Source organism: Arachis ipaensis, chromosome B3 (genome assembly GCF_059453495.1).
Source record: "Arachis ipaensis isolate K30076 ecotype BB chromosome B3, ASM5945349v1, whole genome shotgun sequence".
Classification (NCBI taxonomy): domain Eukaryota; kingdom Viridiplantae; phylum Streptophyta; class Magnoliopsida; order Fabales; family Fabaceae; genus Arachis; species Arachis ipaensis.
In genome coordinates, this window is record NC_142438.1 from 5,373,660 (window position 1) to 5,400,314 (window position 26,655).

The following is a 26,655-nucleotide window of genomic DNA, read 5'->3' on the forward strand; positions in this document are numbered from 1 at the left end:
TAAGAATAAGAAGTATTGCATTATTTTATTATTTTCATGGAATCCACATAATGAAACCTTCCCTTTTTTCCCCTCTCTTTAGTTTGACTTTCTAAATTAACTAGTTTGTTTATATGGAGGATTTTTGCAAGGGATATATTGAGCTGCAACTCAACTAGAAACTGAACCAAGAATCTCAGGTTTGGCAGAATAATGAAATAATATTTAACAAAGGTAAAATAATGAGAATATGATGAATATGATAAAAACAACAAATTCTGTTCCCTAAAGATGCTTTCAAGTGAATATGAAAACATTATTGGACAAACTGTAATATTAGAAGAGCATTGACAGCGGAATAAACTTTTTCCTTTATCAAACATAAAAGATACACTGGTATTATGAAACAAGGTCAGAATTCATCATCCTAATAGATCAGAATTTTTCTATCTTTATCTGGAAGACAATAACCCATATACCTCATTGTGTTCTCAAGGCCTTGATCCATTCAAGTTCAACTCTGAAATCACCTGGTCCAGATATAGTGCCTTCTATACCAGCACCACCCTCAGCATTGACAGACAAAGACATGCCAAGAACACGAGACGGATTCATCTCAATTTCTGCATCTATAACATTGCCTCTCCAAGTCGGTAAATACCGAGCTAGAGGAATCTGTGCAATCAAATGAAATTCCAAAGCATATACCTGAGGTGTTGAAATTCACAATAGAAAACAAATACAACCAAATGTGCAAGTATTTATATTGTTACAAGTCACTAGGGCTGGAAGTGAGCCAAACTAGACCAAGCTCAAACTTGGCTCATGAAAATTAAACTTGACTCATGACTCATCTCATTAACAATCGAGCCTATTTCGTAAGTTCAAGCTCGGTTCAACGAAAGCTTATGAGCTGGCTCGAGCTCACGAGCTGGCTCAAATAATAGGAACATAATCTATAATTCTATATCAATAAATTATAACTTATATATATTAAAAATATTTTTAAAAAAATATCAATTTTATATATTATTTATCTATCAATTATAAATATTTTATTTATATCCTACATCAAAATTATATATAAAAATGACTATAAAATTTTAAATAATTAAGAACATATATATATATATATAATCGAGTCAGCTCACGAGCTAATGAGTTTAGTTTATCCAAGCTCAAGCTCGACTCATTTAATTTATGAGCTCAATTTCAAGCTCAAACTCAGCTCACGAGTTCAGCTTATCGAGCTATTGATGAGTCGAGCTCGAGCTGGCTCATGAGCTGGTTCATGAGCTGGCTCATGAGCTGGTTCATGAGCTGGCTTGACTCACTTCCAGCCCTACAAGTCACATTACCAGCACTTTGCATTCACATTCATAGAAAAGCAACAAGGACCAACCTAGCAACAAGTCATTCTATAATCCATAGTAAACAACATTGATCAGATCTGGTTCACTAGCTAACATGAGTGACACTCTGGTCTCTAATCATCAACTCATGAAAGGTGCCGAATTCATGAAGGAATATCCAAATAAAAGTAACAAAAGAAGTTTTAAGACTATAGATAGATTCAGAAGAAATGAGTAGACATCAATTTTTTACGCAAAGAATTTAGCTCCGAGAATGCCTCAGGGTCTTTCCAACTTGCAGACTCTATGCTTCAGACATTTCACATTTGTATAAAAAAGCAAAAAAGCAAACTATCCCAGATTAAAACCTACACCTGATAAGTCATTTTTACAAATTAATTAAGCATAACAAACATGCCTATGACTGAAAAATAGTCAGAGCCTCACAGATCACTCAAATTATTTGAGAAGACTTACTACATATTGTAGTTACCCCACCCTAGTCCACCAAACGGCACATTAGGTTGTAACTTATAGCGGTCAGATGCAAATGGAACTTACCTTTAAAACATACCAATTGCCTTTGGGCACATAAACAAAAGTTTGCCATGAGTTATCTTCCATCTGTGCAGGTGAATTGACCCAATTCTCCGTGTAAATCTGCACCAAAACCAAACTCTTTATGATAGTTGCAAGACTACCCAGAAATTAAATCCTCCAGAATTGACACCACAGTGTTTCAGCATTGAGAATTGACAAAACAAAAAGGCACTCACAGTAGATATATAACATCTGCCATCCCCTCTAAGTTTCATTGCAATAGTATCATATGATTCCAAATCAATGAAGCCACCAAACTGCAAATTTATAAAGAATCAAGGAGAAATAATTTATTTAACATTTAAAAACACATATTTAGGCAGCTGATCATGTAACGAAATCAATGATTTGAATCCATGACCCTCCAGGTCAGGTCACAACTCACAAGGCAGCAACCCTATCGTTATTTCAAAGCTCACTCTACTTGGAAATCCCATTAGCAACAAATATGAACGATAAAAGAGCAATAATTCCTAGAAGAGCAATAGCTACTTAGAACAATAATTCCTAGTCCTAAACTATTCATTCCAAAAGTTAATTAAGCAACCTTTTTGGAGCGCATTCCACAGAAACCGCCACGAGCAATGCTCCATTTAGCACCCTCAGTGACATCCAAAGAAAGGTTACCAGAGAAGATCCCAGTAGCTACTCCATGTTCAGAATCAGCTATCTCGAGAGAAGCAGATGACAACCCTATGCAGCAGCAGCAGCAGTAGCAACAAATCAATCAAACATTCAAAAATAAAACTCCAGCTTTGCATCATTCATATCAGAATCAGCAGCAATAACAAAATTTTCGGTTGTTACCTCCGAATTCAGAATCAGAGTACAAATGCCACTTGGATAACTCCTTCTTGGAGCCGAAATTGAAGATGAATCTCTCCGGCGGAGGCATCATTTCATCCAAATTACCAGACAACGCTTTTCAGGTTTAGTTCCAAATCATTTATGCAAACACAAGCAGAGCAAATGAATAATTATAAACATCAACATCAAAATAATCATATTCATCTGAACCCTAAGTAAATTAGCAGTGATCAGAACAGTGAGAAAAAGGTGAAAATGGAAGCAAATACCTCGCTTAGTTGCAGTGACTGAAGCTTCCCACAGTCTTCGCAATCTCGCCATCTCTCTCTCTCTCTCTCTCTCTCTCTCTCTCTCTCTCTCCACGGAGCTGAGGAAGGAGCTGACAGTGTCTACACTCGCTCGGCGCCTCCACCGTCTGTGAATTGGGCCTAATGGGCCTCAATGTTCTTCGGTCTACTCTGGTATGTCAGGTTTCTTTTTTGCCATAATAACTTTACAACAGGGCTTTACTTGGGCTTATAAGCCCATGTTCTATTAGCTCTGTGTAAAAGAAAAAGAGAATATCTATACCTGATAAGGGACTCTTGAAAAAATTAATTTAGGTTGGTCATCCTCTTTTGTTTAAGCAAGTGTCAAGATTCAAATTTTAGTTTGTATAGAATAATTCATTGATCAACTAAAAATAATTAAAAGGCTAACACTTTAGTATATATATAGAGAGAAAGAGAAGTGTGCTAGTATTAATTTAAGTAAAAGATAAATATAAGAGAAAAATATTAGTCACTTAATATTTCTCACTAAAAACTATGGCAAAAGAAAAAATTAACTTGAGTGCAGGTGTAAATTTATAGATAAATTTCATGTATGATATAAAAAAGTTACATGACCAATAATTTTTTTTGTTTTTGTTTTACATTTTAATCAACGCTTTTTCTTTTTACATAAAAAATACTGGTTCTTTAGCATTTTTTATTTTAAACTTTTTGTGCAATTGAAAAAAAATCAAAAATAATTTTTTTAACAAAATATTCCTTTTTTTATTTACATATTTATTGTAGACGCACGATGAAAATTGAGCAAAAGGAAGATTCATGAACACTGCCTGAACATTGACGTTGGATTCTTCATTATTCTCTAAATGCGATCAATAATGCGTGAATCAAAGAACAAATCACTCTTTCTTCAATCAGATTTTTCATATTCCTCCATCTACGTTCATCGCACCATGTGAAAATTTGATATGTGAGTAGAAAAGAACACATAACCAGAAAAACTGAGATGAAAGTAAGTGATAAATTTGCATTAACGAAGAATCACACTAATTACAATACTAATAATAACTGTATATATAGCTATACTATTCTAACTAATTTTATACAGCTCAACAAAACTAATGATAACAGACTTCAACAAATTACCTAACTAAAGTAAGAGAGTACTAAAGGAGTACTATTTTTAACTTCCTATTAAATAATTAATCAGCAACTATTATAATCAAGTAACAATAACTAAATCCCTTTGTAATTTTTGGAATGATGACCAAAAAATCCTCTTCATACCTATGTTATCTAATTAAATCAGATTTAAGATCTGATAACTTTTTCAATAAAAAAATAGCTTTTTGTTTACGTTTTAAATATTGTTTAGATATTATTTGTTAAAAAGTTTTTATTCAATTTAATAAATAAATAATCTATTATCCTAGATATATATTTACATTTTTTAATTTTAAAGAAAAAAAAAAGTGCGATACAAGTATCAAAGTCCAAAAGTCCAAGAAATTGAAGACCAGCTAAGACTACTCCTCAATTTGAGGTGAAGCTGTAAAGGATTTCTATATGAAAAAAAAAATTCAGAAATTAATTATTAATTACAGTAAAACAGACAATTAAACATCTACGTTGGCACAATGGCACTTACTTTAGTTTTGAGGGAAATATTCCAAATTCAATTAACTAATAACTTTCTTTGACTTGGAAATTGCTATAGTACTATTATTTAATTCCAATTCAATTGTTACTAATAACTACCGTCCTCTTCTAACTCCACTCTTCTACCCTTTTCAACTTCTATCTGTAATTTATTTTATTAAAATAATAATGTGATCTATGTAATTGAAGAAATTAATTATAATTATAGTGAATTAATCAATTAAATATGATGGCATTATTCAATAAAAAAAATAAAATTAGTAAAAATTTTAAATAATAAAAAACAAAAGATATCTCTCTCCTCTCTCTTCAAAATTGAAATATAGAAATTACGAATTTTTAAAAGAGAGATATGACAAAAAAAATTTCTAAAAAATAACAAGTTTTGATTTTTCCTGTGCCATGAACAAAAAAATGAAAAAAAAAAAGAAAAAAAAACATCTAAAAAAATTGAGAAGCTATCCAATAGCTCAGTTAATTAGAATATTGTATATACAAATGTCATCACATCAAGATTATTGGGAGTAGTAGAAGCGAAAAAGTGAAAAGAAAGAAGAAAGAAAAGAAAAAAACATCTAAAAATATTAAAAGACTGCTCAATAATTCAATTGATTAAAACGGTGTATATCCAACTGCCCATCACACAAAAGTCATTGAGAGCAGTGAAAGCGACAGAGTTGGGGGCGGATTCTATGTGCCGAAATTCTTTGGCACACCAGTGCACATAGTACTTATGTTCGGCTGACCGGTGCGCCATTTAATGTTGGCCGTCGGATCTCTCTATTTTTTCAATTCAATGGTAGAGATCACCCTTTCTCTTCCCTCCTTTGATTGGTTAGTGGGCATCATGTGTCAGAGGGGTTAATTTACAAAATTCACTTTGTAGCTGGTTATTTTTGTTACATCCGAAAATTATTTGGGTTTATGTAGAATTAGTTTACCATGTTTTAAGAACTAAATTAATGGCAGTTAGTGATTCTGTATTAAGTTAATGATTGGATCCGATTCGAAGATGGTAGTGGTCGTAAAAGTCCCACCACTCTCCGGTAAAGACGATTCGACACGGGTGCTCCTCCTCGACGCCACAAGAGATTAAACGTAGAAGTTAACGTTTTCTCCCGTAGAATCACATTGCAAAGTTGCCCACCGTTCGGCGGAGACAGAAGAGGTAGCTCATAGGGCTCATCGTTTCTCAATATGGGCATGGGACCACCAATCCCGCCTTAGTGAAAGCTCGGGATGATAATGGGGCTAGCAACCGGTCCTCCAAGAAGCTATACCTCTTGGGCGCCTTCTTTCCCTCATGGCCAAGTCATACTCTGAATGGCGCATCTGTCGCGACTCGTTGGTTCGGAGGATGAAGATCTGCATAGTGTCCTTGCCGGTGCTGGATTCGATCATTATCGGATAACAATGAGTGATGTTTCGACTAGATGTATGGCTTTACCGGAGACGATCAACAAGGAAGGATCGAAGCGGCGTGGAGATGGTAGGCAGAGGATGACGAAGGAGATGAAGAAGGTTTTTCGGGTCGGCGCGGGTCGGGTTGGAACACAGTTGGTTGGACTTGGCTCAATCCAGATGGGCAAGGGCGGAGCTAGATGAAAGATTAGAGGGGGACAAAAAATATTTATATAATAAAATAAGACTAAAATAAAATTTTAAGGGGGGGCTAAACTGAAATTTACATATAATTTACATGTAAAAAATTAAAATTAGGGGGGCCATTGCCCCCCTTTGCTACAATGTAGCTCCGCCCCTGCAGACGGGCCTCTACGTTATAATTGTTTTCTGAAACCAATGATGGGCTCAAGTGCTGGGTTATTAATAATTTTGTTAAAATTGGATCACTGGTTTGGTATGGTCCAAAAAAAAAACTTACATGGCTGAAGAAAGAAGAGGAACACCCAATACCAAAAAAAAAAAGGTAACACAAAAACAGTTATTGCATGTATAATTAGTTGCTGAACAATCTAATATTCTATAGGATATAATAATTAAAATGCTCTGTAAAACTAACTTATTTGATTAATGTAAGGATTTGCGATATGCTGGTGCACAATATTAACAAAAACATTGAATAAGGAACATCCACATATTTTCCAATTGAACACGGGATTGCATTCGAGAAATATGATTGGTTGAGGTTGAATACCTCTCTAAGCAGAATTTGATGAGGCTTTTTAAGGAGATTTTAATATTTAATTACACTAATTGGCTTATTATAAACCAAAAAAGAAGTACTATGAAACTTGTTTAAATCAGTCCTTTCGTATTCTTTGTTCATCCAAGCATTTTAATTGGAAAATATGTCTATCCATTATAACCGAATTTGGCATAATATAACGATACGCCAAATGAAAATAATTCAGAAAGGAAAAAATCGATAAGCAGGTCTTTGAGAACGCACACGTAGATAGTTGGCAAAAGGTACTGGATCACGATTTGGAAACGGTAAATGCTAACAACGCAAGATAATTCCCTAATTATGTATCAACCGCTCAGATGACTTGTTTTATATTGGATAATTTACATCCCCCGTTTTTTGCTTGGGGCTGTGAACTATCTGATACCGTCACAGTTAATTTATACAAAATTGCCCACAAAACTGGTAACTCGGATAGGCAATGGGGAGTCACCAAAAAGCATGTTTTGCGTATGTTTATAAAATATTTATTTTAATTTAAATCAATTCAAATTATTACTAACAAGAAAGGAGATGAGAAGATGTTGATAGTTAACCGCATCTGGATTAAACGAATTTATACTGACTACGAAGCATAGAATATTAATCTTCCGAATCAATGGCAATCAAAATGGAAATAACTCAGAAATTTTGTTCTTGTCGTGTAATAGTCACTGGCGAGGAAGGATAAACCAATTAACAATTCAAGATAAACAGATTTTTAAGATCGAAGCGATGAAAGTAGATATAATAATCGCTACCGAGTTTTAATTAGCATTTCAGAAGATCAAAAGCGCGACTAAACAAACAAACCAAATAGATCATTCAGGGCTTCAGGCCTCGACAAAAACCAACACAACATAAAGATATCACACATGTGCCCCAGGTCAAATACCTCCGTCACTGTCTTCACTCTGCTCCGGTTGAACACCTGCCCGACGAAACGAAAATTTGTGCTTGACCTCCAAAACATTGACCCAGTATGCCAGGTCACGCCACTTTGAGCTTTCCATCATCATTTTGTTTGCTTTGTCATACAGTAGGCGAAAGGTTGCTTCAGACTGGGCGCAGCAACTTTTCCTCCCGGCGCTGTGTGTTCTCCTCTTCCTCCAATTGATCCTCCTTTTCCCTCAACTTGACCTTTAATGTTAACCTCTCGGCACTGACCTTCCAGAGTTCATCTGAGATCTTTTCAAGCCTAGCCTCCCAAATCTCCTATCTCCTGACAAGTGCGGCCTCAACGAGGTCACAATTCGTAGACTTTTCATCTGTACGGACGATGTCGATCAGAGAAGCGATCGGCTATTCCGTGAGGTCGTCGGGACTAAAGGCGTGGTCGGTGACGGACTCCTGCGACATTTTCTCAAAAGTATACAGTGGAGAGAGAGCAGTGGAGGGTGGCAGAAATAAGGAGGGGGATAAGGATAGAAAGAGAGGTGAGAGAAGGAGTTACGGCAGAGAAGAACTGGGAAAGAAGCGTTAGGAGGGATAGGGTTTGTCATTAACGGGCACATATACATATATAGTGTAAAGTGGGAAGCTGCTTCGAATACTTTTTTTCGTAGAAAATTAATGTACTTCGTTTATTTTGGGAAAAATAAACGATTATTTAAACTAGTTCGATGGAAGAAAAAAAAAGAAGAGATAACAATTTAATTACATATTAGCTTAAATTAACCTTTCACATTAATATAGTTTTAAATTTGTTTTTAAAATTATTTTTCAATGCTCAGCTTAAAAAATTACGTTTACGATCTCTTCGATTCCCGTGCCAAACCCACAAACGAAGCATCGGTTACAGTGGGCGTAAATGAAGGTGTATGTGGCACGGTATCTGACTTATCTGGTAAGGCGTTTGGCAGTATATAAGTTCCCTCTCTAGCATTCCTTCATCGCGTCTGGTCTTCCATACTAACGACGGTCCTCATGTAACCTTCCCCTCCCCCCCTGTCCAACAATTTTAAATTAAATAGGATGAAATTGGGTGCAACCTCCGACAAAGGCAGAAGGGAAAAGAAGGCCGGATATGGGAGAAGGAAAGGGAAAGGGGTGCCCCCCACGCGGATGTCCACTGACTCTTCTGCCTCGCGAAATATGGGTGAGAGTTGCAGCAAGGGTTGCGTCGGTCTCGATCCAGGATCTGTTTAACATGCAGGTGACCTGCAAGGTGTTTTTGGACGCAGCTCGTTCATCTGCGGTGTACAAGGTGGCCTCCATGGCGGAGCTACTCGTCTCATTCGGTTATGACAATGACGACCGTCCTGAGGATGGGTTCCTTTATAGAAGCGCATGCGCAGGAAATCCAGCCACTATATTCTATATAGGGATGAGAGAATTCTTCTAGATGGGCCGATACGTCGCTGGGATCGACACCCTGCTTGCGTCCGCCGATGCGGGCGATGTCCAAGCGCGCTACATGTGTGCGATGTTGCTACTTACTCCCGGTGTTAAGCACGAGGCAGACACTGGCATAGGGGTTGAATTGTATGCCAAAGTACTGGCTTCTGAAAAAATCAAAATGTGCAGAGAACTCTTCGGGCAGATGTTCGCAAATTCACTGATTGGGGTGAACCCGTCGGATCCAGGGAAGCCCGTCGTCTGCCGGTCAAGCGTGTGCTCGACCCGCGGGACCATGGGTGCCGCCAACGATTTGTCGAGTGTGTCGTGCGTCCACTGCCTTGCCGAGTTCGAGGTGTTGCATTTCTTTAGTCTGTTTACGTTCAAATGAAGCTTCGTTGTAACCAAAGTTGAATGTATTTTATTGCTAATGATTCGGGTGGTTGAGTTTGGTGGCTTTGTAAATTTCCGCTTTCTTGGGTCAGACAAATGACATATTCGAACCAATGCATATCACCATGTTTTAAATGCTCACACACATAACCTTCGATAGAAGCACTATTTCATAACTTCATTAGCTAATAGCCCATGCCGAATAAACAAAAAAACAAACAGACTAGAATAGTACAATATTAGTGTTGGGCCTAAACAGTACAATACTAGACCTGAACAGTACAATACTACATACATTGCCGGGGAGGGGAGGGGTCGGTTTACGGTGTCTCCATCCCGTTGTTGCACTGACCCCTAAGACCTGGGACTTTACCTGTCCAGCAAAACGTCGGCCAGCTGCCTTATGATTTCTCCCAGTTGAGTCTTGAGTTCCTGTCTCTCTCTTTCGATCTGGGATACACAGTACTCAATCGACGCAACGGCCTGTTGTAGGTCCTCAATCGATTGGCTGGCTGCAAGTGATGTAACTTTGTTAGCAACACATTGATACCGACACAAGTGACTAGACATGGGGGCATCGCAAGAACACATTTTTCGCTTACCAGATGCACCTGGTACCGCCGCGGGAGTCGTTGTCACCGTCGTATCGTGCCATCCACAGTGAACAAATTGATTGAACTCCGATGCCGGTGGGAGCTCGTTGCCCAGCCCCGAAACAGGCGAAGTCGTCATCGCCGTCGTATCGTGCCGTCCACCTTGAACGAATCGATTGAACTCCGACTCTGACGGGAGCTCGCTGTCCAGCCCCGGAACAGGTAATACAGTCACCTGGAAATAGTCGTTCAAGGCGTTCATGGCCTCTTGGTAACTCCGGTAACGAAGAAGCAGGTTCTGTGGAAAGCCATCCACCTGAGCCGATGTCGTCTCGCAGTTGGGGTATATTCCGGGTATCCTCCCTCTAAAGATGACGTACCACCCACCTTTTGTTCGCATTGCCATCCATCTGTTAGAGGAGATCTGGTAGACCTTGCAGAGGGAGAGGGGGTTAGGGTTGATGGTGGAATACAGTTTATGGGTTTTTCTCTCACCTGGAGGCTAAGAAATGGAAGAGTAAACAAATAAAGCAACTAGAATGGTGCAACAACAGTCGAGGTTTACTTGCACGCGGACCTTATGTTCAGGAGTAGGGGTGCAGGGACTCTAGGTACAAGAATAAGGGTGTACTTGCACCAGCAAATAAAAAAGTAATAACATTTGTCTTATTCACCACTATTAATTTCAATGAATTTATTATATTTTTAAAATTAATTTTGATCAAGAATTAATTCCCATTATAAATTGCAATCGAGTGAACTTTTTAATTTTAATATGGAGAGAGTGTTGGTGTATAGCAAGGTTATGGAGGGAATTGTAATATGGGTTCCCAGTTAAATACGATAAATATTTTTTTAATCAATATAATTATTATACTATCTGGACGCATCGGTAAATGAAGAAAACATCTAAGGAAACGTATGCGGTACTGAACCACAACCCCCCCAATGGCAGTATATTAAAAAGCAAAATGTCAGAAGGTTAGTTATAAATTCGTCTATCCTCTTTATAATCTCCAATAATCCCTCCACGAAGTCCTTACAAATGGTCGGAAGTTCCCAGAAGGACAGAAAGAAAGTGGACGTATCCGTTCAGCACGAATGCCTACTGAATCTTCTTCCTCACAAAATATGGTCAAGTATTGCCATGATGGTTGCATCGAATTCGATTGAGAATCTGTTCAACATGCAGGCGACGCGTAAAGTGTTCCTGGGTGCGGCGAGTTCAGACGCTGTATACAAGCATGCGACGATGCCGTATAAACCGTTAGCGTGCTTTTTACTTCACCTCGACGGGCCTGAAAGGAGATTCCTTGATCGCTACGTGGAAGTAGGAAATGTGGATGCTATACTCCGACATGGGTTCGCGGAGTATCTCCGGTTTGGCCGCCGTGACAAAGGGATGGAACTGATTGTCAGGGCCTCAACGGAGGGTAGCGTCAAAGCAGATTATCTGTGTTCCATGTTGCTAATGTTTGATCACGAAGACGAGGAAGACGTGTAAAGGGGTGTTCAAATGATGCAGGTTTACCGTATTTCTAGGCAGCTCGAGAGCTACACCAATTTCTTGAGGGACATTTACAAAGATACCACGGTGCTCTTAAAAGAAATGTATGCACGCATTTGAACGACCGTGACTGTTTACCACTCTTGCCAATCCTCCCCCGAATGTACTGTTGTGGGTTTATCTTTATGTAATCCTTCAATACAGTGGCTAGGAAATGCCGGTTTGTTATGATCCTTCATTAACCCCTTGCTAATTGCTATGCGTACTGATGGTGTATTTTATTTTATTTTATTTTATTTTTTTTGTTAAAAAACTGTCAGTTTGATTAATTAATTTATCATAATTATGTGGATGGCACAGACGACGCAATTAATGCGTATCTTGGCTATAAGCCTATAACTTAGTCCAAATAATGCTTTCTTCTTGAGTGGGATATGATCTGAACTTTGCACTATTGAAGTGACATTTGAATGGACAGAAGACTGTTTAGTCAATCAACCTTTTAAACCATCAAAAGGTTTTTTTCTGGGTCTGGGTACTAAGATCGTGACAGTGAATTTATACAAAACTGGTAAACTTGGATAGGCAATAGGGAGTGACTGAAAGGGGTCAGGTAAAAAATGGGTACGAGATAATTTTTGTATGTGCAATGATAATTGATGATGGTGTATAAAATCTGTACAAACATTGAATAATGAACATGCATCTATGTTCCAATTGAAGCACGGGATTGTATTCGTATAATATAACCGGTTGAGAGATTGAATACTTGTCCTTTAAAGAACAAAATTTGCTTTCATATTTTAAGGAGTTTTTATTATGTAATTGCACTAAATGTTTTATCATAACCTGAGAGAGAAGTAATCTGAATTTTGTTTCGATCAATGGCTTCGTATTCTTTGTTCATCCAAGCAATCTAATTTGAAAAATGTTTATTTCCTATAATTTCATATAATATTAGGATATCATAAAAATAATACTATGTCTACATTCCTTTGTTTTATTATCTAGTGTAAAATGACGGTATGTGACCTTAAATCAGAAGGAACCCGTAAACATTCGTGACAATCTAACGCGTTGCCTGTGGTAGGGATGTCCGCGGATCGGATTGGATCGGATATGGCCGAAAATTCGATCCGATCCGCACAATTTTTATCGAATCGGATCAGATATGATATCCGCGCTTTTTAGTGCCAGATTCGATCCAATCTGATCCGCAAATGTGCGAGTCGGATCGGATATCGAATATATCCACATAATTAAACCTTCTCTTTTTAATCATATTTCTATGTAAAAAAATTCAATAAAAATATTTCTTTTATACTTTTAAACTTATTTATTCCTAAAATATTTTTAATCAAACTCTTTCTAAATAACAAAAATAAAATAATACAATATATGAATAATAATTACTAACTAAAACATACAAACAAGTAAATATAACACCAAACATATATATTTATTTATTTTTAATGATTATTGTGTGGATCTGCGGATCCACGGATGTAGAGCAGATATCCGCGATCCGATCCGCAAAGGATGCGGATCCGATCCGATCCGATCAATTTGCGAATCGGATCGTATCCGCAATTTTTGGATCAGATGCGGATATTTACCACAGATCTGCGGATACGATCCGATCCATGAATACCCCTAGCCTGTGGGGTAATACCAATCTGCAAGGAAGGATAAATCGATAAACACGTCTTTGATAACGCACACGTAAATAATTGCAGAAATTGTCCGAAATCACGATTTGGAAATGGTATTTGGCTCCATCGTAACATAAATCCCTAATTGTGTGTCAACAAGTCACATGACTTTTGAAATTAAGAATAGACAGATGAAAGTAGATATAATTATATTATCAGAGTTTAAGTTCCACTACAGAAGATCAAATGGGAGACAGAACAAACAAAGGAAATAAAAGGATCATACAGGCCTCGATGGAAAACATGATATTAAGATATCAAGCATGTGCAACATGTCAAATAACTCCGGCCCCGTCTTCATTCTGCCTGGCTGGATGACGACCCCGACGAAGCAAAAACTTTTGCTTTTCCTCCAAAACGTCGATCCTGCGTTCCAGGTCACGCCACGGTAGAGCCTCAAGCTGTTCCCGTTCACGACGCTTGGCAATTTCTGCCATCAATTCTTTTGCTTTGACATCCAACTGGTGAAGGATCACGTCATTCTTTCGTTGCGCTATTTTCAACTCCTTTTTCAGTCGTCGCCTTTCCTTCTCCTCTTCCTCTAGTTCATCCTTCTTTGCCTCGAAAACGAACTTGGTGGCCAACATCTTCACCTTCGCCTGCCTCAGTTCTACTTCGGTCGTCACAAGTCTATCCTTCAAAATCTCCTCCCTCCTGACCAATGCAGCCTCAACGAGGTCACAATCTGCGGACTTTTCATCCACACGAATGATGTCGATAAGAGCGTCGATCGAGAGTTTCGCGAGGTCATCGGGACTAATGGCGTGGTCGGTGACGGATTTCTGCGATATTTTCTCAGGAGAAGAGGACGACATATGGCAGACTACGACGACCCTTAAAGCAACAATTTTTGTTCCGGCGACGACGGTTGTCCTCCGGGTGGGTCGTTCTCAGGCGATAGACGTCGAATCTTCCTTCTGAAGTTTCGAGAGTGTGAAGTGGAAGCCGTGTGCGGAGATGACTATGGCGGTGTAGTAGACGGCGGAGAGAGCAGTGGAGTGTGGCAGTAATAAGGAGAAGGAGAATGATAGACGATAGAGAGTGGAGAGAAGGAGTTACGACAACTTAGTAGTGTTTGGGGTTGTCAATAACGGGCACATGTGTATATATATATATATATATTACAAAAAAAGAGCCTCAATCAATAATGAGGGTTTATTTTTAGGAAAATAAAAGATTAATTTAAACTATTTCGATGAAAAAAAGAAAGAAGAAAAGATAACATTTACTCGGCGAGTAATTAAAGTAAACAACCACAAAAATCGAACAGTCAACATTAATTAAAACGAGTATTTCGTTTTAATAAAAAATAAAAAAATAAGAGCACAAAAAAAGGAAACGTACGAGGCACCGAACCATTTTAACAACAAAAAAAGGATATAATAAGAGCACAAAATGTTTCTTTGGTGGTCGTGTGTCGTCTTGATTTTCCAAAACCCCTGGCCCAAGTTGCTTGTAAATGGCTGGAGGTTCCATGAAGAACAGAAAGAAAAGAAACGCAGCCAAGACGATCAGAGAGAAAGGGACCGTATCCGTTGAGTACGAATGTTCGCTGAATCTTCTTCCTCACGACATATGGGTCAGGATTGCCACGAAAGTTGCGTCGTATTCGATTAAGGATCTGTTCAACATGCACGCAACTTGCAAGGTGTTTCTGGGTGCAGCGAGGTCCGACGCTGTTTACAAGGAGGCGTCAATGTTGGAGTTGCCAATTGCATCCTTTTTATACTACTATGGCCGACCTGAACACAGCTTCATAGAATGCTGCACGGAGGCAGGAAATCCAGCTGCCCTACTCCGGGTGGGGATGATTGAATTCGTCTGGATTGGTCACTGCGTCGGTGGAATGGATACTCTGACTATGGCTGCAACTGGGGGCGACCTGGAAGCCTGTTACATGTGTGCGATGCTGTTATTGTCTCATGCTAAGGAAGACGAAGAGCACATGCGAAAGGGACTTGAATTTTTTGAGATTGTACGTGATTCTGGGGCGCTCGAAAGGTGCAGAGAGGTCTTCAGGCAGGTATTCGCGGATCCGTGGGTGGAGGTTAAGCCGTTGGATCCTGTATTGTCCGAGGTTTGTCGGTCCACCAGTTGCCGCACCAGAGGCACCATGGGTGATGTGGAAGATTTGTCCCATGTCTCGTGTGTGCAGTGCCTGGCCGATTACGAGGTTCGGGTGTTCCGGGAGTTGTTTGCATTCGAATAAAAAATGTCTATTTTGGGGTTTGTGTTTCCCAAGTTTGTTGTTTATGCTTCTCGTATCTGGTATTACCGTATGAAGCATTATCTCCACTTTTGTTAAGAATTTACGCATGGTTATCCTCATATTAAATATATTTTTATTATGTTTCCGTTTTCGTGCGTGGATAGATCTTAGTTAGTTTGAATTGGTTAAGCTTGATGGTGTAAAGTGGTTTAGGGATTTTCCCTCGCCTGGATGCTCAGAACTGGAAAAGTAAATTGAAGAACTCCAACGGAATAGCAGAGGTGTACTGGCACGCGAACCCCACGTTCAGGAGTAAGCGTATACTTCACGCGGAAGTAGGTTCAGAAGCAGGGGTGCAGGGATACCAGGGTTAGGACTAGGGGTGTCTTGCACCCACTTATATAGAAAAAAAAGGTTTATTATGTCAATCAATATATTAAATTGAATTCAATTAATTGCAAATAAAAAAAATTATCATTTAATTCGATAATTTAATTTAATTTGACCATTTACGATTTTTTAATCAGTTTAAAATTCCTTAATCTACACGATTACGACATGTATTTAATTGTTTTATCTGATGTTTCTTAATATTAACTGTTATCGATGAGCTTAAATAAAATTGCAAACAACCAAAACGTCATTAACGTTTTCCATTTTCGGATATCGAGGCAAATTAGAAAATGAAAACGAGACTGCCCACTGCTGTTTGGCAGAAGAAAGACACTTCTACTTGTACGTATAGATAAATATGGGTATAAGTACATATAGTAAATGTATTAATTATCTGGTATTATCTGGGAAACAAAACGTCTGACGCGCTAAGCCATAATAATTAATGCTAGTATATAATATAATATATAATTTTTTCTAACCGATAATATAATATATTATATACATATATATTTATATATAAATTAACTTTTATAGGTTAGAAAATAAATGTTATAGTTGAGGATATACACGTTTTGAAAATTGGTATTATCGCGATAACCGATAAGTTTAAATGATAATAATAATATATAAAAGCTTACATTCCGTCTCTTAATTGGCGGTCGTTTCTCCTGTTAATAATTTCCGATAATCCCCCAACAACCCCCTCCAGCCTCTGCCGAGCCCTTGCAAATGGCTGGATCTTCCAAGACAAACAGAAAGGAAGGGAACGTGCCCATCGAGCATGAATGTCCGCTGAATCTTCTTCCTCGCGATATATGGGTGAGGATTGCCACTAAGGTTGCATCGAATTCGATTCATCATCTGTTCAACATGCAGGCGAGTTGCAAGGTTTTTCTGGATGCAGCGAGTTCCGAAGCTGTGTACCAACATGCGACGATGCGGGTTATACCGTTAGTGTCCTTTTTATTTTACCTTGACCGGCCGGAAAGGAGGTTCCTCGATCGCTGCGTTGAAGCAGAAAATATGGATGCTATACTTCGACAGGGGTTGACGGAGTATTTCTGGATTGTCCGCCGTGGCATTGGGATGGAACTAATTTCTAGGGCATCGATGGAGGGCAGCGTCGAAGCAGGTTACCTGTCTGCCATGTTGCTACCGTGTGATCACGAGAACGAAGAAGAAGTGCAAAGGGGTGTTGAAATGTTAGAGTCTATCCGTACTTCTGGAAAGGTCGAAAGGTACAGGGAGTTCTTCGCGGACATTTTTTGGGAGCGATGGGTTGACGAGAGACCATCGGATCCGGGACATGCCGTGGCTTGTCGGTCCACCACTTGCACTACCCACGGCACCTTGGCTTGTGTGAATGATGTGTCTCGTGTCTCGTGTGTGCACTGCCTGGTGGATTACGAGGTCAGGATTTTCTTGGAGATGTTTAGATTTTAGTGAACGTGGTTGTTTATCACTCTTATCAATCTGCCCCCGAATGAACTGTTGTAGGGTTATCTTTATGTAATCTGCCAAAACAGTGGCTAGCAACTGACAATTTGTTAACAATCTATTTCTTGGTTGAAAAAATGGCTGTTTGATCCAATAAATTAACATAATTAATTTGCATTGTTGTTCACGCATTATTTCATAGCTTCACCCGGAAAGAGAAAAAAAAAACCAGAGAAATTCAAATGCTGCAAAAATTAGATATAATTACGAAAACCGAGTTTTATGTAGGGATTACTGAATATCAAAAGAACGGCTAAAGAAACAAAGCAGATAAAGATTTGAAACATAGAAGCCGTAGGTCATATACCCCCGACATCGTCTCCATTCTGCCCGGCGGGCTCCTGATCGTTAGAGCCATGTGCCGTTACTGGATCTTGAGCATACAATTGGCGGGCCAATATCCCTAGCTTGATCTCCACAACCTCGAGCCTGCCTTCCATTTCACGCCACGGTGCCATCTGTTACTGTTCCCTTTGACGAAGATCGGCAGTTTCCGCCTTCAATTCGTTTGCTTTGTCATCTAGTTGGCGAATGGTCGTTTGATGCTGTTCCAGCTCTATGCGCAACTTCTCTTGCAACCGGCGACCTTCCTCCAGTTCATGCTGCCTTATCCTTGCAGGGCATCCACACCGTGTCTAGGCCCTCGGCCTCTTTTGCCGGTTAGGCATTGAGTAGAACTTCGGGGATCGGTACCCTTGTCGGTGGCACACGAACTCCTGCCGTATCCTTACTTCGCCACATTTTTCGCTTCTGGAATGTCTCGCGCTGAAGCCATGGTGCTTTGCATATTGCTGGTAGAACTCAGATGCAATGTCAACATCTGTGAAATTAAAGCAGAGAACCTCCTCCTCGCTCAAGTTCAAAAAATCAATCCAACCTATCGATTCGCCGGAATCAACAGCGTACAAGTCATCATTCGAATAATTGTCAGACATTCCTCCGACGCCGGCCAAATTGTCTTCCAATTCAACCACATCCCCATTGTCGACATCGGCCTCTGCATGATGGTCGTGTTCTGTTTCATCTTCCTGAAAGTCGTACTCGTCCGACTCCATCCCTGTAAAGCCTTCGCCCTCAACCGGATGGTCGTGTTCTGTTTCATCTTCCTGTAAATCGTACTCGTCCGACTCCATCCCTGCAAAGCCTTCGCCCTCAATCGATCTAACTCCATGGTCAGCTTCGCCCCCAGTGGTATCTTCATCCTCGGCAACCCTGTGCCAAACAATAACAATGCGGTAATTTAGCGAAATACGCAAAATTAGGGGATGTCTTTCAAAGAAAATTGCAGACATATGACGAAACAAAAGGGGATATTTGTAAATCAAGTGAAGGGTGATAATACAACGGGTACCTTCTTTCTATTGATGGAGACGGCGAAGCCATCAACTGCTGAAGACAACCGACAATGCAAATCAGGTACCATCGTCGTCAGAGGTGAGGCTATTTGTTTGGTTGGATCCGCCTAAACAGAATCGTTAACACTGAGTGGGAGGGAGAAGAAGTTAGCTGAGTGCGGAGGTTTCAGTCGTTCTTGGTGGTGGAGATAGGAAGGAACAGTGCGATTGCGACGGATGGGAAGGGGAGAAAGAGGGTGCGATTGCGACGAAGGGAAAAGGAGAGGAAGAGGGTGCGATTGCGACGGAGGGAAAGGGGAGGAATAGGGTGGTAGTAATAGTTGACTAATTCTAACAATTAAGTTAAGTGTATTCATTTTAAAAAACCAAAAAATAACTCCTATAATTTATATAAAATTGCGAAAAGAACCCAGCAAAAGCATGCATTTTAATTCTGGTCTCGCCTGGCTGACCAGTGCGCCAAACAATAAAATGGTGTTTCAGTGCGCTATGTAACCCGCGTACCAAATTCGTGTCCGACAGAGTAAAAGAAACGAAAGAAGAAAGAAAAAAAAACATCTAAAAATATTCGGACACTGTCCAATAACAATTGCCCATTACATAAAAGTTATTACTTATTAGAAACAGTGAAAGCGTAAAACTGCATTTATCATAACCTTTAAATTCCTAAAATAGAAGCAGATTCCCACATCAAAAAACAACAATAATTTAAAAGTATGTTTTAAATTATGTTTTTATAATATAATAATCATAAATGTTAAGATTTTTTATTGTTAGAAATAGTTTTCTAAAACTAACAGTATCTCAATGCTTCTTTTTCTCTCTTCAAATATTAAGCTAACTAACTAACCGCCACACTCTTATATAGTGAAAAAATTCAGTTTGTACTAGGGATGTCAATGGGGCAGGGCGGGGGCGGGGGATGCTTCCCTGCTCCCCATCCCCGCCCTCAGATTTGCTCCCCATCCCCGCCCTATTCCCCGCCGTGGGGGAATATTGCTCCCCATCCCCATTCCCCACGGGGCCCCATTCCCCGCGGGGACCCCATTCCCCATCTACATAATAGTTCTAACTAATTATTAATTTCCATATGAATAGAGCTGTAAGTATCTATCTTATACAAAAACTACAAGATTTTATACAAAAATTCTAAATGACACAAGGGTGACTTCTTTCGAAATAACACAATGGGGGGACGCAACGACGAACCAAAGGAAAAAGCAGTGGACGAGGTGGGAGACGCCGCAACAGAGAAGAGAATGGACACGACGGTAGAGTTACGAAAAGGAACGCCGCAAATAGAAATTACGACGCAGTAAGGGTGATGGCACGGTGAGGTGTGACGATGCGGTGAGAAGGGTGACGAGGGGTGGCTGCAAAGAGGTTGGATGGAGTATGGACAGCCTTAGGGATCTCTAAATTCAAGAAGGGTTATGCAAATAAAGATTAGGAGTTTTGGGTTTCTATATATATGTGTGTGAGAAATGACTAAAAAACATACATGAGAAATAAACTATTAAAGATAATTCAAGAAATTCATAAATTTCGGGGAATAGCGGGGACGGGGCGGGGATCCCCGCTCGGGTCCCCGCGCCTGCTTCGGGGGAATTTCGTCCCCCATCCCCATCCCCGCGGGGAAAATTCCCCACAATCGGATCCCCATTCGGGGCAGTCCCCGCAGGGATCCCCGCATCTCGGGGAATTTTGCCATCCCTAGTTTGTACTGTTTCTTTTATTTGATCAAAAAAATTATAGAGTGAATATCTCATTCGACTCCTGTTAATTACTTTAAAAGGATAACGGAGTTCCTAAGAAAATAAATATCCAATCTGATCTCTAATTTTTTTTGTTGGGACTGATTAATCTCTGTGTAAAAAAAATAACATTGACTTTTTTGGCACAGAAATTTTGTTGTCCTTTTGAGATAATTGTTAGAGGTCGAGTTGGATTTTTTTGTCAAAGACTTCGTTGTCTTTCGAAGTAATTGTCAGGAGTTGTTTTGGGTTTTTCTCAAAATTATATGGTTAGTAATTTATTGTGTTCTTCATCTAATTCACTAATCAAAATCAATTTTATTATATTTTTTAATCTAATTTCTTTTAATTGTGTTCTTTCTTTTCAGTAACTAAATGCAATTATATCATAATCAGTATTTTCTTTTGTGCGTTCATTTGTCTTTTTAACATGCGATTTTTTTTTATGTTTGTAGTTATTACTGAAATTTTTCGAAGCCCGAAAATTCAAAAGTTGTTGAATCAAACAACTGAAATAAGTTCATATTCAATTACACATGTCAAGGATTTAAGAAGAGATTAAAACTCAAGATAGAGGATCTTTTAATCTTTTGGTATGTGCATATTTGCAGAAGAAAAAAAAAGAGTGAAACATCAAATAAAGAAGGAAACAAAAAGGGAGAGAAAAAATTAGAAAAACTAACAAAGGAATAAGAAAAATGAAGAATTTGAAAAGAATTTTTTTTTTTGTCACTTTTATGTGAGTATGAATAAAAAACTATCATTAAAAACACTCAAATATAATTCAGATTTTATAAGATAGTTGGCTCATAAAAATTATATATTTTGTGTAAAAAAGTTTAAGAAATTAACTACAATAATATAAGTCAATTCAATCAATTTTTTTTTTTATTTTTAATTTTAAAATTTAAAAAATTAAGATAATAAATTTTTTTTGTAATAAACTTATTTTTTCAATTAATTGACTACAGTTGGTTAGCACCACCTTTAATTGGTTCCTACTGGAATCGATTTTGTGCAAATTGGTTGAGGCTAATATTATGCATAGTCATGTTTGTGAAACATTAATCATAAGTGATTGAAATAAAATATCCTCTTTGTTTTTGAAAAAAAATCATAAGTGATTAAAAATGTTCTTATGTATATTTTTTTCTGTTATTGGATAAAAATCATTTATATTTTGGTCATTAATTTTTTTTAGTCTATTAGCTATTAAGCGGAGTAGTAAAGATATGAAAAAAAAATTAAAATAACTTATAGAAACTCCTTTTCGGTGACATTATTTTTTATCCTAAGAAAAATATGTATAAATTTGAAAAATTATATAACATAGTACAAATTGTAAAAGAAAATAATTTTATAGTAACGATTTTATTTTTGGAAAAAGGTAAGGATTTCTATTTCAATTTTTAAGTACAAACAAATTGGAATTGATTTCTTTGTTTTGAATTCCTTTCCTTCTCTGCTTCATGACTTCTATTTCACATTTTTAGAAGGAAATCAATGGAGTAAAAATCAATTAAAAAAGTAACAAGACATTTAATTAAAACAGAAATAATTCAAATAGAAAATTTTTTTTCATTAAAAATATTGATCCTTTAACATTCTTAATTTCCAATTTAATTTTTCTATTAAATTAAAAAAAACTGAAAACTTTATTTAACTAATATATTTTTTTATTTAGGTATTTATAGTGGACGATAATAACTAAGGTTTGATTTGGTAAAACTTTTTGAAGATGTGTTTGTGTTTTTTAAAAGTTTAAACTCCTCATTTTGTGTTTGGTAAATAAAAAAAGACCACATGCTTCTGCTTGCAGCTTTTAAAAGATCGGGGTACCTTTAAAAGCACCTAAGATAGATCTTTTTAAAGTTGGTTTGCGCTTTTTAAAATTTAAAAGTCTAATATAATCTCATATATTAACTAATTTTCAAATTTAATACTTATATTTATGTTTATTATAGTATTTTTAAATTTTAAAGTTATTTTACCAAATGTAATTATTATTACTTGTGTTTATTAAAAATTATTTTTAATTTAATTTATCAAACATAAATACTACAACTTTTAAAAAATTATCTTTTAAAATTTAACTTTTATAAACTACTTTTGAAAAGTAAAAATTGTATGAAACTAAGTTTAAATTCCTTTGTAATTTTTAGAGTGATAATGACTAAGAATTCCTCTTCTCATACCTATTTTGTCTAATTAAATCAAGAATAAAATGTAATAAAGCCTTAATAAAAAATCTCCATTTTGTTTACATTTTAGATATTGTTTAAACATAATATATTAAAAATTTATTAAATCTAACAAATAAATAATATATTATCCCAGATATATATTTACATTTAAAAACTTAAAGAAAAAAAAAAATGAGAGACACATTCACACAACTATATATAAAGTCCAAAAGTCCACAAAAAATGGAAGACTACTACTCCTCGAAATTTTTTTTTTCTTGGGTGACTACTACTCCTCGATTTGAGGTAAAGAATATCTATATCAAAAAACTTTGAAATTAATTATTAATTAAGAAAAAAGATTTTTTGGTGTATAGGCATTTAAATTTTTATAAATTTAAAAATATATTTAAAATTTTATATTTTTTTAAAATTTAGATATATTAATCTTTGAATTTAATTATTTTATTTTAAAAAAAATTTGAGATGTGTATTTGTATCAATTAAGTCAATATAATAAAAATTATATTTGATTTTTTTGTAAGTGACCGACCCAAGTAAATAGCAAGAATAATTCTGTCTACGTTTTGAAAAATCAAAATTTAAATATATTTTTAAATTTTTAAAAATTTAAATATTGTCAAAAGGTGAATAACTTATTAATTTTTTTCTCATTAATTAAATTACGAATAAAACAGACAATTAAACATCAATGTTAACCTATGAAGCACGGACATTTCGCTGAGTTATTGTGTCTACGTGTCGGACACATTTTGGACACAACACTCACCGACTCGTCCGACTCGTCCGACACGCGTGTCAGCTGTGTCCAACCGTGTGTTAATAAAAAGTAAAAAATTATTCTCCGGACACGTTTGAACACACCTAAATACCATCACGTATCAGCGTGTCCAGTCTTATTTTTAACATATATTCTTGAAATAAATTTAGATATAGTATATATTATTATTTATTAAAACAAAAAATATATTAAATACTTGATATAATTAAAATAAGATATTAAAAATAATTATAAAAATTTATTTATATTTTAATATCAATAAAATATCAAAATATCATTACGATTTATCTAAAAAATAATTTATATTTTATATATATACGTGTCCCCGTATCTTATAAGATTTTAAAATTTGTGTGTCGGCTTGTCCCGTATCGTGTCGTGTCTCATATCTGTGTCAGTGTACAGTGTCCAGTGTCCGTGCATCATAGAATAATACTCACTCTTTCAAAATAAGTGTGGCTTAACACTACTTTTTTATTTTGGGAGAAAGATTTCAAATTCAATTAATTAATAACTTTTTTTTATTTGCAGATTACTATAATAATAATAATAATATTTAATTCAATTCAATTGTTACCAATAATAACCGTCCTCTTCTAATTCCATTCTCCTGAGTCCTTTCTCTTCTCTATTCACAGTTTCACACTTTTCAACTTCTTTTTTCTTAAACCTTCTTCGCTTCACATTCTACCTCTTTCTCTCTCTTCAAATATGACGGTGAAGAAATTCAGCTTGTAACGTTCTGATCCTTATGTTTGATTAAGAAAACTATGGTTAGTTTATTATGTTCTTCATCTAATTCATCAATCAAGATCAATTTTATTATTTTGTTTTAGTTACCTTCAATTTTTTGTGCTAGTTTATTTTTCCTATTAATCTTTACTCTAATCTTCTTGATTTCTCTGATACGAATATAGAAAAAAAAATATTTCTTTATAATATTCTTTAATTTATTCTTAATTTATTTATTTATATAGAGTCTTCCTCCTTTGATCTTCTTAAGCTTATTATTGATCAGATGATACACGCATGATGTAGCTTCTTAATTTTACTTACATGTGCTTTTTTAATTAATTAGAAATTAAAATTCTTTTCTTAATTCAAGTCTTTGATTTTGTTGTTTATCCTTTCACCGCAATCTTCATCATCAATATCTTGTTAATTTCTGTCAATGATTCTTTCCGATTTTTCAATTTTTCTTCGTCTTAATAATTCCGTTCCTCTGATTTGTTCTTTCTATTTCAGCTCCTTTCATTGTCGACGCTATAACCATACCTCTTCAATCATCATCAAGACAATTCTAAAGGCAATTGAATTTCAGGTACTAGTTAAATTTCTGCCTTCAACATATATATGAACTACTACTATTTTGCTTTTTATTTTATGGTAATTAACCTTAAAATTAATCCCTTTTTTGTGTGGTCTTCAATTTAAATTTAAATTAAACTTATATATGTCCAGTTTTTTAGGGTTTTTTCCCCTTAGTGTGTGTTGAATTTTTTTTTTTAAGCTTAACAATGTAGCCAGATGAACCGGTGATGAAGAAAAGTTTCAAGTTAATTGATAGTATGGGTTAGGGTTAGTTATTATGTTCATCCTTTTTACAGTAGCTCAATGTGTTTAGGTTTTTACTTTTTAGAAGAGGTTCTAAAAATTTCAAATCTGATACTTTAATTCAAAGTCTTTGATAAATATGTTAAAAATTTTATTAAAAATAATAAATAAATTGTGTCTTATAAAAGTAATTCTTGAAACTATTCTCATTTCCTTTGTTTAACTGGTAATAATAACTTGTTATTATATATTGAATTTTTCTTTTCTTATAGAAAAGATGAATGGATCAGCATCATCATCATCATCGTCAAAGAAGATAAAGGTAGAAAAAACTGAAGATACAAATGAAAAACCAGTTACACCACCCATGCGTGAGTGTGAGTTTTGTGGGAAGAAATTCAGCTCCGGAAAAGCTCTTGGCGGCCATAAAAGATTCCACCTTCAACTTCTAAGAAAAGAGAGAGAATCAGCCAACAAGTTGGCGGTTACTAGTGATAATTATGGCGGCGGCAACGACAGAGGGAGCAACATAAAGTTACTATCCTCTTTGGATTCTCCTAACAAGAAGCTACTTTGTTGTCTTTGCAACAAAGAGTTTTTATCAGAAAAGTCGTTATTCGGCCACATGAGATCTCATCCTGGAAGAGAATGGAAGGGTATTCACCCTCCAAATGATGATGATGATAATGGCTTGATGGAACCTGCGGTGGTTTCACCAATACCATCATTATCATCACCTTCTATTGATATATCAAAATCGTTGCCACCATCTTGGTTGAAGACCGGAATTCGAGGTAAGAAAGGCATTTTCGATGAAATTCTTGGAGGTGTTGTTGCTATTATGGTTGACAAATCCCATGAGAATAATAAGAGTAGTTTCGATCTACAAAGTAGGGCAAAAATTGAGCATGATTATGGTGATAGAGAAAAGGAAAAAGAGGGTGATTTGGTCAAAGAAGGGTGTAATTTGAAGAAAAGGAAAAGAATATTATCTAATAATATGAACGATGAAATTACAACTAATAAGAAGAACACAAAGTTGATAGTAAGACTCAAGACTCGTCCTCAATGCGAAGAAGATGATGGATCCTCGGCCGAGAAAGGATTTCAATGCAACATTTGTGACGAGTATTTTGCAACATTTCAATCTTTAAGAGGACATAGGTCAAACCACAACAAAGAGAAGAAAAGCAAGAGTCACAAGGATTTAGAGAATACTACAGAAGAATCAAGTGAACCTAGTTCAAAAATTCTTAGAGAGTTTGATTTGAATGAGCTACCTGAGAATAATAATATAGAAGATGGAGGAAGTTAGCATGTATTCATCATTTTCAGGAAATTGTGATGGCAAAATATCAGTGATTACTTGATTATATAGTACTTGTCTTTGAACTAAAAATTTTGTTTATCTTAATATCTTAGCTTGCTCAAATTCTTTCGTACCATATATTAATAAATAAATAATTAGTTCGTTGTTTTCAGATATACTTTGCTTCATAAATTATACTC

At 36.5% G+C, this 26,655-nt stretch overlaps 5 protein-coding genes across 5 annotated transcripts; 4 read left to right on the forward strand and 1 right to left on the reverse strand.

Annotated features, from left to right (window-relative positions):
- Positions 1–203: 203 nt before the first annotated feature.
- Positions 204–3,198, reverse strand: LOC107629047 (putative complex I intermediate-associated protein 30). Its single transcript, XM_016331731.3, has 6 exons — positions 3,008–3,198; positions 2,739–2,852; positions 2,479–2,624; positions 2,108–2,188; positions 1,893–1,991; positions 204–654 (listed from the first exon to the last, which is right to left on the reverse strand). Exons 1-6 carry the CDS (start codon positions 3,057–3,059, stop codon positions 460–462), a joined length of 687 nt encoding a protein of 228 aa, XP_016187217.1. The 5' UTR covers positions 3,060–3,198; the 3' UTR covers positions 204–459.
- Positions 3,199–11,222: 8,024 nt separating this feature from the next.
- LOC148569694 (putative F-box protein At1g67623) lies at positions 11,223–11,681 on the forward strand. The gene has a single exon (XM_088506592.1). The coding sequence runs from the start codon at positions 11,223–11,225 to the stop codon at positions 11,679–11,681; it is 459 nt and encodes a 152-aa protein (XP_088362718.1).
- A 3,174-nt stretch (positions 11,682–14,855) lies between these two features.
- On the forward strand, positions 14,856–15,605 carry LOC107632323 (putative F-box protein At1g67623). The gene has a single exon (XM_016336018.1). It carries the CDS (start codon positions 14,856–14,858, stop codon positions 15,603–15,605), a length of 750 nt encoding a protein of 249 aa, XP_016191504.1.
- Positions 15,606–16,730: 1,125 nt separating this feature from the next.
- On the forward strand, positions 16,731–17,444 carry LOC107632322 (F-box protein At2g35280-like). The gene has a single exon (XM_016336017.1). The coding sequence runs from the start codon at positions 16,731–16,733 to the stop codon at positions 17,442–17,444; it is 714 nt and encodes a 237-aa protein (XP_016191503.1).
- Positions 17,445–25,423: 7,979 nt separating this feature from the next.
- LOC107632321 (uncharacterized) lies at positions 25,424–26,461 on the forward strand. The gene has a single exon (XM_016336016.3). It carries the CDS (start codon positions 25,424–25,426, stop codon positions 26,459–26,461), a length of 1,038 nt encoding a protein of 345 aa, XP_016191502.1.
- Positions 26,462–26,655: the final 194 nt, after the last annotated feature.

Excerpts from the sequence above, each read along its gene's own strand:
- LOC107629047 (XM_016331731.3), bottom strand. The coding sequence starts at position 3,059 with ATGGCGAGATTGCGAAGACTGTGGGAAGCTTCAGTCACTGCAACTAAG. Across the intron at positions 2,625-2,738 it reads CTCTGATTCTGAATTCGGAG|GGTTGTCATCTGCTTCTCTC; the intron begins GTAACAACCGAA and ends GCTGCTGCATAG. Across the intron at positions 2,189-2,478 it reads GTGGAATGCGCTCCAAAAAG|TTTGGTGGCTTCATTGATTT; the intron begins GTTGCTTAATTA and ends ATAAATTTGCAG.
- LOC148569694 (XM_088506592.1), top strand. The coding sequence starts at position 11,223 with ATGGTCGGAAGTTCCCAGAAGGACAGAAAGAAAGTGGACGTATCCGTT.
- LOC107632323 (XM_016336018.1), top strand. The coding sequence starts at position 14,856 with ATGGCTGGAGGTTCCATGAAGAACAGAAAGAAAAGAAACGCAGCCAAG.
- LOC107632322 (XM_016336017.1), top strand. The coding sequence starts at position 16,731 with ATGGCTGGATCTTCCAAGACAAACAGAAAGGAAGGGAACGTGCCCATC.
- LOC107632321 (XM_016336016.3), top strand. The coding sequence starts at position 25,424 with ATGAATGGATCAGCATCATCATCATCATCGTCAAAGAAGATAAAGGTA.